At 44.2% G+C, this 14,023-nt stretch overlaps 1 protein-coding gene across 2 annotated transcripts in view; it reads right to left on the bottom strand.

Annotated features, from left to right (window-relative positions):
• Nucleotides 1-14,023, bottom strand: part of ELK3 (ETS transcription factor ELK3) — a 67,283-nt gene that overhangs the window by 38,303 nt on the left and 14,957 nt on the right. For both annotated transcript variants that reach the window (XM_047065460.1, XM_047065459.1), the window contains exon 2: nucleotides 1,538-1,746. In XM_047065460.1, the coding sequence (XP_046921416.1) occupies nucleotides 1,538-1,744 (207 nt within the window). In that variant the 5' untranslated portion in view covers nucleotides 1,745-1,746. The remainder of the gene's footprint in view (nucleotides 1-1,537; nucleotides 1,747-14,023) is intronic.

Genomic DNA, 14,023 nt, shown 5'->3' with positions numbered 1-14,023 from the left:
ACCAAAACACACCCAGTGACGGGAGGCCCTGAAGTTACTTTCCCTAGACATTTAAGGTCTTCCGAGGGAGATCAAGTATAATTTAAATAGCAATGGTTCTGCTCGTCTTTTGAGGAGTCACTTCCAGCCCATGACCTTCCTTCATGCTGAAGACACATGATCCTCGGCTCCAGTGCCCAAGCCACAAGAAGAGAGAGAACGAGTCACAGATACTGAGGCAGGACTCCATACCTTTGACACCTTAGTTTAAAACAATACGTTTTTTTAGTCTCAAATCCATGCTTTCAGGCCCCCTGCCAAAAGGCATGATGACTGTTTTCCTTCAGAGGGCCCCAATTCCCATTGTGCAACTTAGAACCTGGGGGAAAATGCAAAACAATAAACCCTCTGCAAGTCTTTCAGACCAGGCAATTTGCAAGAAGCGCTTTCACATCTTAGTAGGACTCTGCATTAGGCCAGAACTAATTAATTGCTACATTAAAGGAAAGCACCTTTAACATTTCAATGACATAATCATATGTAATTACGATCATATAAAGGAACACTTTATAATTAATGATGTCTCCACTTCCTGAGATGTGTAATCCTTCTGTCTTGAATTCCAAAGAGGTTGGCAAAAGGCAGGCACTAAATATAGATCAGGAACTAATATTTAAATCAGCTTTTAATTCACCTTTCAATATGAACAGTAAAACCAGAACAAAAGCTTACCCTTAATAGGACTCTAAGTCTTTATGTCTATGGGGCTAAATATACAGCAACAACAGATCCACGCAGAAATGGCCAAAATCACAGGCCTGAAATGATTACCCCTAAATAGCAATAATTTTGCCCCAGCAGGTGCATTAACTGCTTTTCCAGAAATGCAGTAAAACTCACCCCAACTGTCCCTGCTTTGGCAACTATGCTGTGTTATCGCTTAACAAAGCACTCTGACTCATCTCTGAGACTTAAAAAGGAAAATGGTTTTTCTTTCAATGAGAGAAATTTCCCACGAAAGGTGCAAACCCCAGATTGGTAGCAAGCATTCTAAGTGCTGTACGTGTTTAGTCTTCGTAACAATCCCAAGATGGAACTACTAGGATCAACCATTTTATAAATGAGGACACTGAGGCACTAGATTGTTAATGAACTTGCCCAAGCTACCAAATTCCCAGGAAAAGACCCAGGATAGACAGACTTTGTAGATTTTAACATTCATCCTGTCACTCAAGCAACTAATGATGAGGGAGGCCCTAACGATGGGGAGGCCCATCCCCAATCTCTGTTGTTAGCAAAGGTCTGCAGCAATCGCAGGCGAAAACGCAGAGGGAACACAATCTGACCCACAGGAACACCCAAAGGGCTTCCAGAAAACAAATCCCCAGAGCACAGCTCTCCCCTCCACCAGCTGCCACCCCCCTGCATTAATTGCCTCCATTTGATTTTTCTAATTTGCTTCATGGCCCGTGATTACCTGCTTTCATCAATGAAATAGGCAGGTAGCGCTCTGCCACCCACGGCCGTCTCCCGGTCTCCTGTAAGGTCGAGGGCTTACCTTGTCGTAGTAGTATCGAAGGGCTCTGCTCAGCTTATCGTAGTTCATGTTTGTTTTGTTCTTGCGGAGTCCCCACAGTTTGGCCACTTCTTCCGCTTTGAGGAGCTTGAATTCGCCATCGCTGGAGGTCCAGCAGATCAGATGCTCATGCTTCTGGTCTAACAGCAACTGCAACAGGAACTGCCACAGCGTGATCGCGCTCTCCATACCTGGGGGAAGGAGGCTGGGTGAGAACCTGTCCTCATAGGTGTGGCTCAGGGTGCTAGGGAGGGGGTCTCGGGGCGAGCGCCTCAGCTCCTACCGTTCCTCCCCCAGTGAACCTATAACAAAAAAGTCGCTCTCACAGGCCACTTGGACTCAGGTGCCTTCTGAGTTCATTTTCGTAAATGGCCACGATTCAGAAACACAGGGAAGCCCGGTGATCCTTGTGGTCACAGCACACATCCCGTTGGGCAGCAGGGTGGCACTGGGAGTAACTTGAGAGATTCATGAACCGCCCACTTGCAGAATGAGTCCCCAGTCAAGCGATTCCCACTTAACACTATCGTCTGCTCCCACCCGTCCCATCTACGCCGTTGGTGGTCAGCCGCCAGTCCTTGGTTTGCTGTGAAATGCTGGATTCCATGATGAGTGCTTTTAGGTAGGGGACTGGGGTCTATCAGTCACTGTAACTACAGGACGCGCTGCCTCCAGAACTGATAAAAACTTCTGGAACTGAAGAATCACCAAGGCCACTCGAAGAGCCCTTGGCTTCCCCATGACATGTTGGGGACATGTTGATCATGTTGCAGATCAAACCCACTGCCACACACGCCGAGATGGGAAAAGCATTTCTTCCCTGCTTATAAAATACTCTCTGGTGTGGACTTTGTAAGTGTTCTTCCTTCTGTCCAAAATACTGCTCCCTAGCCCTGGAGCCTGATAAAGTCCTACTTATCTGTGATGACCCAGTAATAATGAAACCTTCTCAAAGAAATTCTTCCCCAACTCCCCCAGGCAGTTTCATATCTTCAGACACTTAAGAGCTTTCATGGCAATGTGTACTGATTCTACTACTAATAATAATCCACTTACATTGTCAATATTCATTAAATTAGTAGGATGAAGGAGGTCACTTATCACGATGGGCACTGACGGATGCATGGAATTGTTGAAACCCTATATTGTACACCTGAAACTAATATAACACTGCATGTTAGCTATACTGGAATTAAAAAATAAAAACAATAAATTCTCTCAACTAAAGGGGGGGGAGCCATTTGTTATATTAGGAAAGAATAGTTGGTTGGGCTGGCCTCCAAAGCTTCACCTCAGACCACCTGTCATGGTTGGACACATGAAGCGTCCTGGCTTTTAGTCTGGGCAGGATAGGGGCGACATTCCAGTACCAGGATGAGGAAGCCAGGGATGACCAGACGGGGGGAAACTGGCTTCTGGCCCGAGAGAAGCTTCAAAGGCAAGCTGTGAGGTGGGGGACAGAGTCGAGAGAAAGAGGGCTCATCTGCTATGAGAGCAACAAGGAGATGCTGAAGCCGGGGTGCCCAGAACAAGGAAGCGGTGAGGAGGTGCCTAACTCCAGGAGACCCGGAAGCCAGAATAACCTCCTGCGGCGACTTCTCTGTACCAATTTTTGAAAGGAAATAGGCAGGTAGCGCTCTGCCACCCACGGCCGTCTCCCAGTCTCCCGTAAGGACGACTCACATCTTTCATGCATTTGTCTTAAAGGGGCAGCTTTCAGACTGACAAGCTACATTCCTCCCACTCAGGAATGGACGTGGAAGTACCTAGCCACCCGAGAAGTAGTCACTCACTTCTTCCTTTTCACATGTTTAGCTGAAAAAACACATTTTATTATTTCCCTAAGCCACCATGGGGCTTTCCAGGTAAGAGAACGCAGATTAGGAATGTTCTCCAAAAACCCATAAGGCATTTTATTTACAGCTCTTTAAAGGAGATATCCTTTACAGAAATCAATCTTCACCACAATGGCCGCTCAGTCTGTAAGACAGTAAATCATTTCGTTGTTGGATCAAAACCGCCCCCCTGCATCTCACGCACGAGTCTCGCTAAGCACAACTGCTGGGATACGCAGCCTGCTGGCTCCAGTTCCTAATATGAACCACCCTCCCGACTATTTGTGGAAGCCACAAACTTGTTTCTCATCACTGGCACTAAGAATTGCTAACAGTCGTCTCAAATTTTGGGGTGTTTTTTTGGCCAAACACTTCAGACAGTAAGCTCTAAAATATCTCTGAAACTTCAAGCACATGCTCAGAGGAACCTGCTCCAAAGGGCAGAAGGCTGCCGTGGGTTTGGAGGTCTGGATGGCAGGGTTGGCTGGGCCTGTGGCTCACGTGCCAGGTAGGAAGGTGGTCAGCGGTCCGCACTAAGGGACTCGAACCATCGTGTTCCAGATGGGACAACAGAAACTGATTCATGTATTTGAATGTATTTTACAGTTATTGTTTCTACCAAACAGGACTCCCTGCAGTTTATGTTTCCTGGAATCCCGGTCCATGGCATTCCAGCCCCAGGTATCAGAACCATGTTCTCAGGGCATGACTTAGGGGGATAGATGTTCTCAATCTTTCACCCCTTCCCCCATTCACCGGACGGTGCAGCACTGTGCTCAAGTGGGTGGAGTACTCTTTTCCCACCCACTCCAATTTGGGCTTGACCATGTGATTCAATTTGGCCAATGCAATGTTCAGTAGACAGGATAACCATGCTGATTCCAGGTCTAAGAAGGTTCACATGTTTGCACTTTTCCTCTTGTGCTCCTGTCACTGCTGTGAAGCTGCTGCCCCCAAATGAGACACATGGAGCCAACCTGAACTCCACCCAAAGCCTGGAGCTAAGTTCCACAGCCCACAGTCTGAGGCAGCATCCCTGAAGCTCATCACGAGGAACACAAATGCCGTGGTAAGCCAGTGACTCTTGGGGCTGCCTGTTATGTGGCACCGTTGCAGCAAAAGTTGACTATGACATTGTCTAACATCCTTTTTTTTTTAATTTACCATTTTAACCATTTTTTAAAATGTTTATTTACTTATTTTGAGAGCAAGATAGAGAGAGAATGCAAGTGGGGGAAGGGCAGAGAGAAAGGGAGAGAGAATCCTAAGCAGGCTCTGGGCTGTCAGCACAGGGCCTGATGTGGGGCTAGATACCATGAACCCTGAGATTATGACCTCAGCCAAGATCAAGAGTCAGACACTTAACCACCTGAGCCACCTGGGAGCCCCCAAGTGATTTTTTTTCTAATTTTTTTATTCTTTAACGCCTAGAATCGTTAATGAAGTACTAGGTCTTAAAATGCAGGTACAATAGGGGCGCCTGGGTGGCTCAGCCAGGCATCCAGCTTCGGCTCAGGTCATGATCTCACAGCTTTTGGGTTCAAGCCCCATATCGGGCATTGTGCTGATAGCCCAGAGCCTGGAGCCTGCTTTGGATTCTGTGTCTCCCTCTCTCTCTGTCCCTCCCCTGCTCTCACTCTGTCACTGTGTCTCTCAAAAATAAATAAACATTAAAAAAAATTTTTTTTAAATGCAGGTACAATAAAGGCCAATTTACCTGGCTGCCATTATAAGGAATGTGGGTAATTCAGAGAGCATACTGTGGATCTTTAAGTAAAATGTTCAAGAAACTGTTGATACTTGAGATTTAAGTTTCATACATTAAAAAACAATTTTTTAATGTTTATTTTTGAGACAGAGAGACAGAGTGCTTGCGTGGCGGGGGGGAGGGGGGGAAGGGAGGGAGGGTGCAGAGAGATAGAGGGAGACAGAGGCTCCAGGCTCTAAGCTGCCAGCACAGAGCCCAATGCTGGCTGGAATTCACAAACTGTGAAATCATGACCTGAGGCAAAGGCAGATGCTTAACCGACTGAGCCACCCAGGCACCCTAGGTTTGATATGTTATTATGCAAACAGAGACCTGCTTCAGTTAAAATACTTCATCAGCCTAAGCTCCTGTACTGATTCCCCACAACTCTCTGCCTAAAATACAATGAACACATGAAATTTCTAGAAATCTTTTAAAAATATTCCCTGAACTTTTTGCTAATTAGAAAATTCTTCTCTTTCTCGTTCCCCTGCCCAGACTTTATTTTGGACGTACACATTTTATCCAGTATTGTAATGCCATTCTTTATGCAAAATCAAATTCTGCACTTTTTATATTTAGGAGGAAAAGTCCACTTTTGAAGGCACCATTGCTCTTATAGGAAGAACGGCTTTTCAGCAGTAAACACTTTGTCTTCCATTGGCCCCCCTCAATCTTGCCCCTGACAGTAGATGTTTCCCATCCTCTCTCCTGGAGCTAACCAGAGACAACAGCCTCTCCAGAGAACAAAGCCACCTGCCCTTTGTCCCAGCCCTCCTTTTCCTTTGTAATTTACAGCCTAGATCTACCCACAGTGGAGTTTAGTTATTTAAAGCCATTTGTCCAATTTGAATAAGATGCGTGCTTCCTTTTAAAGGGAAAAAAATAGGTCCCCCATATTGACAAATTATTTTCATTAAAATTTTTGTCATATTCTCCCTTCAGTATAAATAAAACTGGATCTAAGCTCAAGGCTTACGATTCTTATATGATGATAAAATGAAGTTTACAAATTAAATAGCTTCCTCCCCTGTCCCACTCAAATTAACAGTTTTACAGATGACAGATGATGTTTAGTTGAAAGACGTCCCACACTCACAAAAAGGTTATGGCAATGACCGAGCCAATGTAAGCTCTTTTGAGTAAGATGTGTTTATACCACTATTCCCTATAAAGATTCAATTCTCTCCTCGCTGCTTTCAAAAAAATTTTTTTGAGCATCCACTTTATGCCAAGACACCATCAGGGTATTTGGGAGACATCCATGAGCAGAACAGACGACGACCTCTTTCCTCATGGAGCTCCCCCTTCCAGTGGGAGAAGACAGGCCACAAACAGCAAATGTGAGCATCAGAACAGCGCTACGTAGAACAACAGTGCTATGGCCAGAGCAGGTTAAGGGGCTGGGGGCCTGGGGGCGCATGAGCAGAAGGTCACGGAAGGCCTCAGTGAGAAGCTTTAGGTGGAGAAATTCCTTTGTTATAAAATAATTTTCCAAGTGGGTAAAATCATTCTTCTCATGCAGACATAAAAATGAAGGATTTTATTTTACTCACTGACCAAGTAGGAGGGAAGTAGGCAGACCTTATAACAAGTTAAAAAATACCTGAATAAGAGAAGCATTTATAGATTAGAAATATTGAAATGAATGCACAAATGGGGCAAAATCGAGGGTGGGAGAGAAGCCCACTGAACACTGCAGGACAGAACAGGATTTGCATGTCTCTAGACAATCACTACTTTGCTGTCACTTATCTATAATTAACAAAGTTGTCAAACAGCTTCCCTAAAATCAGAATCACATCGCCCAGAGGGGTTTTCTCCTGAATTCTAGACAATGCAGTTTTTCACCAAAGCACAAGTATTCCCTACAAATTGCAGCAGGTGAGGGAGTGAGCCACTTTGTCTATTTAGAAGTCTACACGGTGGGTCGGAGCAGGTTCAAAAGCCAGCCTCCCTGGGTTCCAATTCAAGTACTGGTCCTGTCTGGCTGTGGGACTTTGGGTAAGTTGCTTAGCGTTTCTGTGCCTCATTATCCTCATAAGTAAACTGGGGATGATGGTAGTACTGGGCTGCTCGAAGGATTGCTTGAATTACTAATTAGGCACTTGAACTATACCTGCTACATAGTGTTACTCAAATGTTTACTATTATTTTTCAAGCAACAAGGAAACCTCTTCATAGAGCATGCTGCTTTCACCTGGCACGAAGGCATCACTTAGATACTGTATCGGCTTGGTTGTTTGTTCATTAGGCAAGGACCCCAATACAGTCACTGGAATCCAGGGAGGATCTTCAGTTATTCAGTGACTGCTGTTTATAAAGTGACTCAAAACATGCTTATATTTTTTTAGACTACCATCAAAAAGGAAAGGACATTTTTTTTTTTTTAAATTCTGAGAAAACTCAGATCCCTGGGCACATATTTGCTGACTCCAGCTTAAGAACCACCGGTTCAAAATGCTTAGCCTCCAAGCTGCTGTGAGCCCCTGGGTGCCCACACCTCCCTTAGGGCTAGTTTTGCTCCATCTCTCTTGTGCTCCTGGAGGGTGTGGGGCAGGGAGTCACATAGATGAAAGCTGTTTGGTCAGGAAAAGAGAAGTGTTCTAAAGTGACCACCGAAGGGACATCTGTGACGACATGTTTATGACCACTGGTGATGGAGCCCACACAGGTACGTTCCCCGTGGCCGGTCAGGGCAACAGATGCGGAATGCAGAGGGGTGGGGCTCGCCACGCCAGTAGACAGTAAAGGGCTTGTCTACTGGCACAGACTGGGAGAGAAACCGAGGCAGACTGTTACTTTCCACCCCCAGTCTGTGTCTCCAACTCTGTTATTTTTAAAGAATGCAAATACTACCCTTGATTCAGTCTTTAATCTGGATGGAGCCGCACAGAGAAGGATCCTATAGACTGAACGCAGCGATCACTCTCATTATCCCTGGTGCCCTCCTCTGCCCGCTTGAGAGCCACCAGGCCACGTGCCACTATCACACCTGCGGCATCTCCATGTCTCTCCCTCCAGTCAAGGGCACTAGCCCCCAATCCCACCCCAGCACACTAACTCCAGGCACACTTCCTCTGGCTCCTGGGGGTCTAATGAATGCCCTGCACAAAGAAGTGGACGCTGCTCCCTCCACAGGACCAGGAAAAACCAACACTCATGAAACAGGGAGAGAGCACTTTCCTGTATTATCTCAATTTGTGTTACACCCCTATGGGTCAGATATATTTACCACTCCCACTTTGTAGATGAGAAAATTGAGGACCAATTGTGGAAGAGCTGGTGCCCCCTAGAACCGTCTATGCAGTATGTGGTCAACACACCAGTGCTAACTGTTGGTCACCAGTCCAAGATAAGAAGAGTATAAAAACCCAGAATAAGTATATAGAGATTTCTACTGAAATTTGTCATTATCACTACATCCGATTGTGTGTCAGTGTAGGCTCATCTTACTGGCACAAGCTATGCACAAGTCAGAATCATGAAGTAGGACCATGCTAAGATGTGTGATATTCAAGGTTTTTCAACTGTAACCCAAGAGTATACAAAAAAATCTAGAATTCATTGATTAAAAGATTTAAATATAATTATAACTTTACAGGGAAAGTTGTGGGAACTGGCAACTAATGGATTGAAGATGGAATTTTAAAATGCAGCCATACTTGCTTTGTTTTAGGTTATTAATACTTGCTTAATTTTAGGGGCGCCTGGGTGGCTCAGTCGGTTGAGCGTCCGACTTCGGCTCAGGTCATGATCTCACGGTCCGTGAGTTCGAGCCCCGTATTGGGCTCTGTGCTGACAGCTCGGAGCCTGGAGTCTGCCTTGGATTCAGTGTCTCCCTCTCTCTCTGCCCCTCCACCCCTCCCCTCTCAAAAATAAACATTAAAAATTTTTTAAATACTTGATTTTAGATGAAAGTTAAAAAAAATTAATATGCCAAGTTTGTGGAAATGGGTTGCAAAATCTCTTTTCTAGTGCTGTCAACATACCTCTATCAGACTGGCTTTTCTTCAGTGTAATTGAAACAAAACACAGAAATAGTTTACATACATCATCTCCCACAAGTAGCAGTGTGGTATCCAACCTAGATTAAATTCATCAGTTAGCAAGAAGCAAACTCTTTCTACACTAAGCATGAGGTATTGATAAATGTGGTGTTTGTTTAAAGTGTACTTACAGGCATTTAATACAGGGAAATCACCAGTTAACTTAGAACCTTTTTTGTTTGGTTAAAATTACTGGATGGCAAAAAGTTACCAGTATTAATAATGAACTTCTATATTATTTGCCTTTGTATGCATTTTCAATGAATAGTTTTTGTAATTTTTTTTCTTATTACATTTATTCCAATTGTATATGTTGAAATGTCATTTCATGCCCATAAAATCACTAAGGCTTATATTTTGGTATCTTTGGTCATTATTTTCCTAGTAACCTAATTTTTCTTGCATTTCACAAAATTATCAGTCCACCGTATGTTGGAAATTCTAAAAACTGGTCCTTTTCCCCTGCTGGCTTGAGAAGCACTGTTCCCGAATGCCGATGTGGTGAGTACCAACCTTTGTTTTGCTTGTCGACGTGACTCCAGCTTAGATCAGTGACAGGTCATACTACACACCCAAGAGACATTTGTCACATGAATGGATGAATAAATAAAACTGAGGTTAGCACACACCACAATGTGTACTCTTACCTGCTCTGTAATACCGCAAAGGAACATGCATGAGAATTTGGAGTAGGCTCCTTTGGAGAAGGCCTTCCAGAGGAGCGAGCGTGAGCACTCATCCTTTAAACTAAAGGGTGTGTACAATTTTAAAGGGGTGACTGGAGAGAGGCAGACGTCTTCCACAGGAAGAGGAGCAAGAGCAAAGGCCAAAGCAAGAATTGGGATGGGGGTCTGGAACAAAATGCACCTGCAATTTACCCAGAGGCAACCTCCCCCACTTGAGCCTGAAGAAGTCACCAAGTAGCAGGCGTGATGTGCTCCCTCCAATTCCACCAAACCTCCAGCAGCTGCTGGGCTGATGGGAGAGTCAGTTCCCCCACGACTGCCAGCCCTGCTTTCGCACCTGGAACCTGAGCTCTGAGACCAACTCACGGTGACATTAATAGTGTAAGTTAACGCTTCAGGAACCACCTCATTGCTAGGGGTTCTAGTAATTCTTTATTTCTAATTTGGAGGGAGTGGTACAAAGAGGTACCAAGAGGGTCTCTCCAAACTGCTTAAGCTTCAAGCCCCACAAAGCGTGGGCCTGCCCCTGTAGAGCCTCTTCAAGCTGCCTCTTTACTCAAAGAAGCTGCTTTTCCTCTTCTGGGAAGTGGGCATTCTCTCTGTCTGCCACAAGGTGGCGCCAGACATCTTAATGGGAGATGGGGCTGCGCAGAACCGCTTTATGCAAAGCATGAGGTTTTTGCTTCCATTCTTAGAAGTTGAAATACCAACGTATTTGTTCTTCTTTCTATTGATGGCAACCTATCACTTCTCTTTGCATGTTCCTGGTTTCATTTTTAAAGTTACACTAAGGTGGGAGTTGAGGGGACAGCACTATTTGATTTTCTAAAGCTTACATATTGTGCCAACTAAAGGAATTAGCCAACTTAAAAAAATTTTTTTTCAGTCAGAAATTAGAGAGCTCAAGGAAAGAAGAAAAGTGCCTATGTAAGACCCAAACAGAGCAGGCAGATGCTCAATAAGTACATGTCTTTCTGCTTGCTAAAACCTGAATGGTTAGAGAAAGGAGGTTGAATGTTAACACTTTGTACTGAAAATTCTCTCACCTTCCACTCCTCTGTCCAGAGTAGCATCTAGTAAGCATTTGTATACCATTAAATCATCAAGGTCCAAGAGGAAGGGCAGAAACCATTTCATTATATGAAACAAACCCTACACTTACCAAGAATTGGAAAACAACACTTTGTATTATTTGAGATGGCTGTAACAGTACAGAACACCTTTAAGGCATTAAGTAAATGAGGATAACATTTGGTAACTATGCCCAGACGTGAAGTCTTTTTCATTATTTTTATAAGGTGGGACAAGGATTATTTAAATTTATTTTCAAACGGCATTTTAATTATCGTCAACCCCTGCATTAAAAAAAAATGCCATCTGTGAGGCCAAGTTCAAGTCCCTCAAAGCTCTTTTTTACTTAGTAGCAAATGTTTGTATTCTCATTCATTCTGGGGACGTATACACAGTGTGCATTTTTTAAAGAGCAAGGTGAACAGGAAGAGAGGGAGAGGAGCCATTGCTCAGTCTACTTATTCACGCTTTATAATAAGTTCGCAATGTTTTCGCAAATACAATTTTTCAAATAACTCTTCCATCTGAGGAAAGAGAGGAAGAAGGCACTGTACTAGAAACTTTGGAAACTGTATTGTCTCTGGGTAAATTAGAAGCAACTTGATTGGTTCACTGGATGACTTTTTATAAGTGAGTTTCCTTTGGACAAGTAAATGGATGACTACGTTAACTTGGGCTGGGAAATCACGTTTGAGCCATTCTACTTCCTCCTTCATCTGTATATGCATGCCATTTCCCATGCCACCCCACTATTGCACAACCCTGCCCATCTCATCCCGTATTTTCAGATAGACCTGCACTGAGATGGAAAATGGCCTATTTTCCCACTATGCTGCCTCACATGGGCACTTCTATGATCCCTAATTTGGCAACATCCCCAAATTTCCTAATGTTTCTGGTACAGAGTTTGTTCTTTTCTGTGCTTGAAGAGGCAGCAGGGAGCAATCAAGCCAGAGGATTAATAAATAATTGGCTGCCCCAGAAGCACACACCTATTTCTCTGTACCTCAAAGAGGCAAGTCCATTTGAGGGGGACGGTGATGGGGAAAACTCAGCACGCTGCCCTATCCATTACGAGCCTTCCACAAGGCTTGCTGTTGCCTCCACATATGCCTTCTATGGAGCCTTCAACAAGGCTTCCACAGGGGGAGCTACTCAATGTTGGCCATCATTTCATTAGTGTCATCAGCAATTCCAACATGGCACCTGGCAAACAGGCGTTTTCTAAACAGGTGTGTAGGGAATCTAAATTTCTTTGGGTCTCAATTTCTTTTTAAATGTTTATTTATTTTTGAGAAAGAGAGCACAAGCAGGGGAAGGGCAGAGACAGAGAGGGAGACACAGCATCTGAAGCAGGCTCCAGGCTCTGAGCTGTCAGAGTCCAACGTGGGGCTCAAATCCACAAACCGTGAGATCATGACCTGAGTTGAAGTTGGACGCTTAACTGAGCCACCTAGGCACTCTTCGATCTCAATTTCTTTACCCATAAGGAGGGGATTGTAATATCTGACTTCGGAGGCTCTTCTTTAATGTGCTAATGAGTCCAAACAGAGAATAATTTTTTTCATCTCTTTTTTATCTCAGGAGAAAGATGGACTTACTCACTTCTCCAGTATCTTCTGACTGCATGAGCCCTGCATCTCCCCACTTGGCTCGTCAGGTAGCCACACAAACAGAATGTGCGTTCTGCAGCCTTAAACACACACATCTCCATTTAATCTCTTCTTTGAAAACATCACACAAAATTTTATTGGGCAGTTAAAGGAACACAAGCCTGCTAGATCAAAGCAGCCAACTGGTCACCCAGCCTTCCCAAAGTGAGGCTATAGTTCATTATAGCCACTCGGTTAACCACATCCACCTCCCTCATATATCAACATGCCCAGGAAACAGATTTAGAAATCCTGGGCACTGCAGGGGAAATGTTTTCAGGTAACCAACTGTATTTAAAAAGCAGACCACGTCTTGACAGATGAGTAGGACTGCAAAAAGAGGTACCTACAACCAACCGGCGACAGTCCCCAGGTCTCTCCCCCCCCCCCACCCCCCCATAGAATCTCACAGAGAAGCACAGGCTCTACTGACAAACGTCTTTTCTTTAAACAGACGGGTTGTTCCTTCCCAGACAGTTTTGGACTAAAACCCAAACGTTCACTTTCTTTGCAATTGTTTTTGTTGCCCGTGTGTTTTGAGCACATCTTAATTCTGGCCTGAAGCACGTCGTCCCCCTTTAGTTCTCATACTCGGTAACACTCAGCTTCCTCTTCTGCAGGTTGCAGGCAGGAAACTGGAAAATGGGCCACAGGAAACCTGGCCTCCTACATCTGTCCCACTTTGTAATTGCAGCTCTGGTTTCATTTTGCTTTGTGTGTCAGCTCTGTTTTAACCCTCAATACGACGGCCAAACTCTGCTTTCTGGAAGAACACAGCTATTCTCGTTGCCCAAGAAAACTCACTGAGACTGTTTTTCCCTCCTCAGAGTAATTAACCCTATGAATTCAATAGGGAATAAATACTAAGCAAATTCTTCTTCAACAGTAGCCATTTGGATCAAAAGTGCATGGAACTAGAAAAATGATTCATTAGATGTCGTAAAGCTACCAATAAACCCCTGGGGAAAATCAAGTCTATTTTAGAGTACTGTACACAGAAGTTATTGTAGAGAAATAGGATTACCAGTGGTCCAAGGCTCCCTGACAAAGTTTGACTTGTGAGGCTCTGGTAAATAACGTATGAAAATAAGCTATACTCATACCTCATTATAGTCTCTTTCATTATGACACTGTCTCAAATTACATTACTTAACAATTACCACCATTAGGTTGAACTACATGAAATTGTTGTTTTTATGGCTCAAAAACCAGTCAAATATCCACAATCTCATATAGGCAACTTAAAGCATATAATCATATACATAGAACACACACACACACACACACACACACACACACACACACACGCACAGTCACATCTCCAGAACAGTATCTTCTTCCTGTGTTTGGGTCCATGGATCCCTTTGAGAATCTAAAAGTTCCGGGAGGGGGGGGGGGCGGGGAAGGTAAACTACAAAATACACATAA

This window comes from Lynx rufus, unplaced genomic scaffold (assembly GCF_022079265.1).
Source record: "Lynx rufus isolate CCGP_SWC_20201006 ecotype Redwood Valley unplaced genomic scaffold, mLynRuf1.p SCAF_7, whole genome shotgun sequence".
NCBI classification, from domain to species: Eukaryota; Metazoa; Chordata; class Mammalia; order Carnivora; family Felidae; genus Lynx; species Lynx rufus.
The sequence above is the reverse complement of the archived record's forward strand: the minus strand, read 5'-3'. Positions and strand labels throughout refer to the sequence as shown.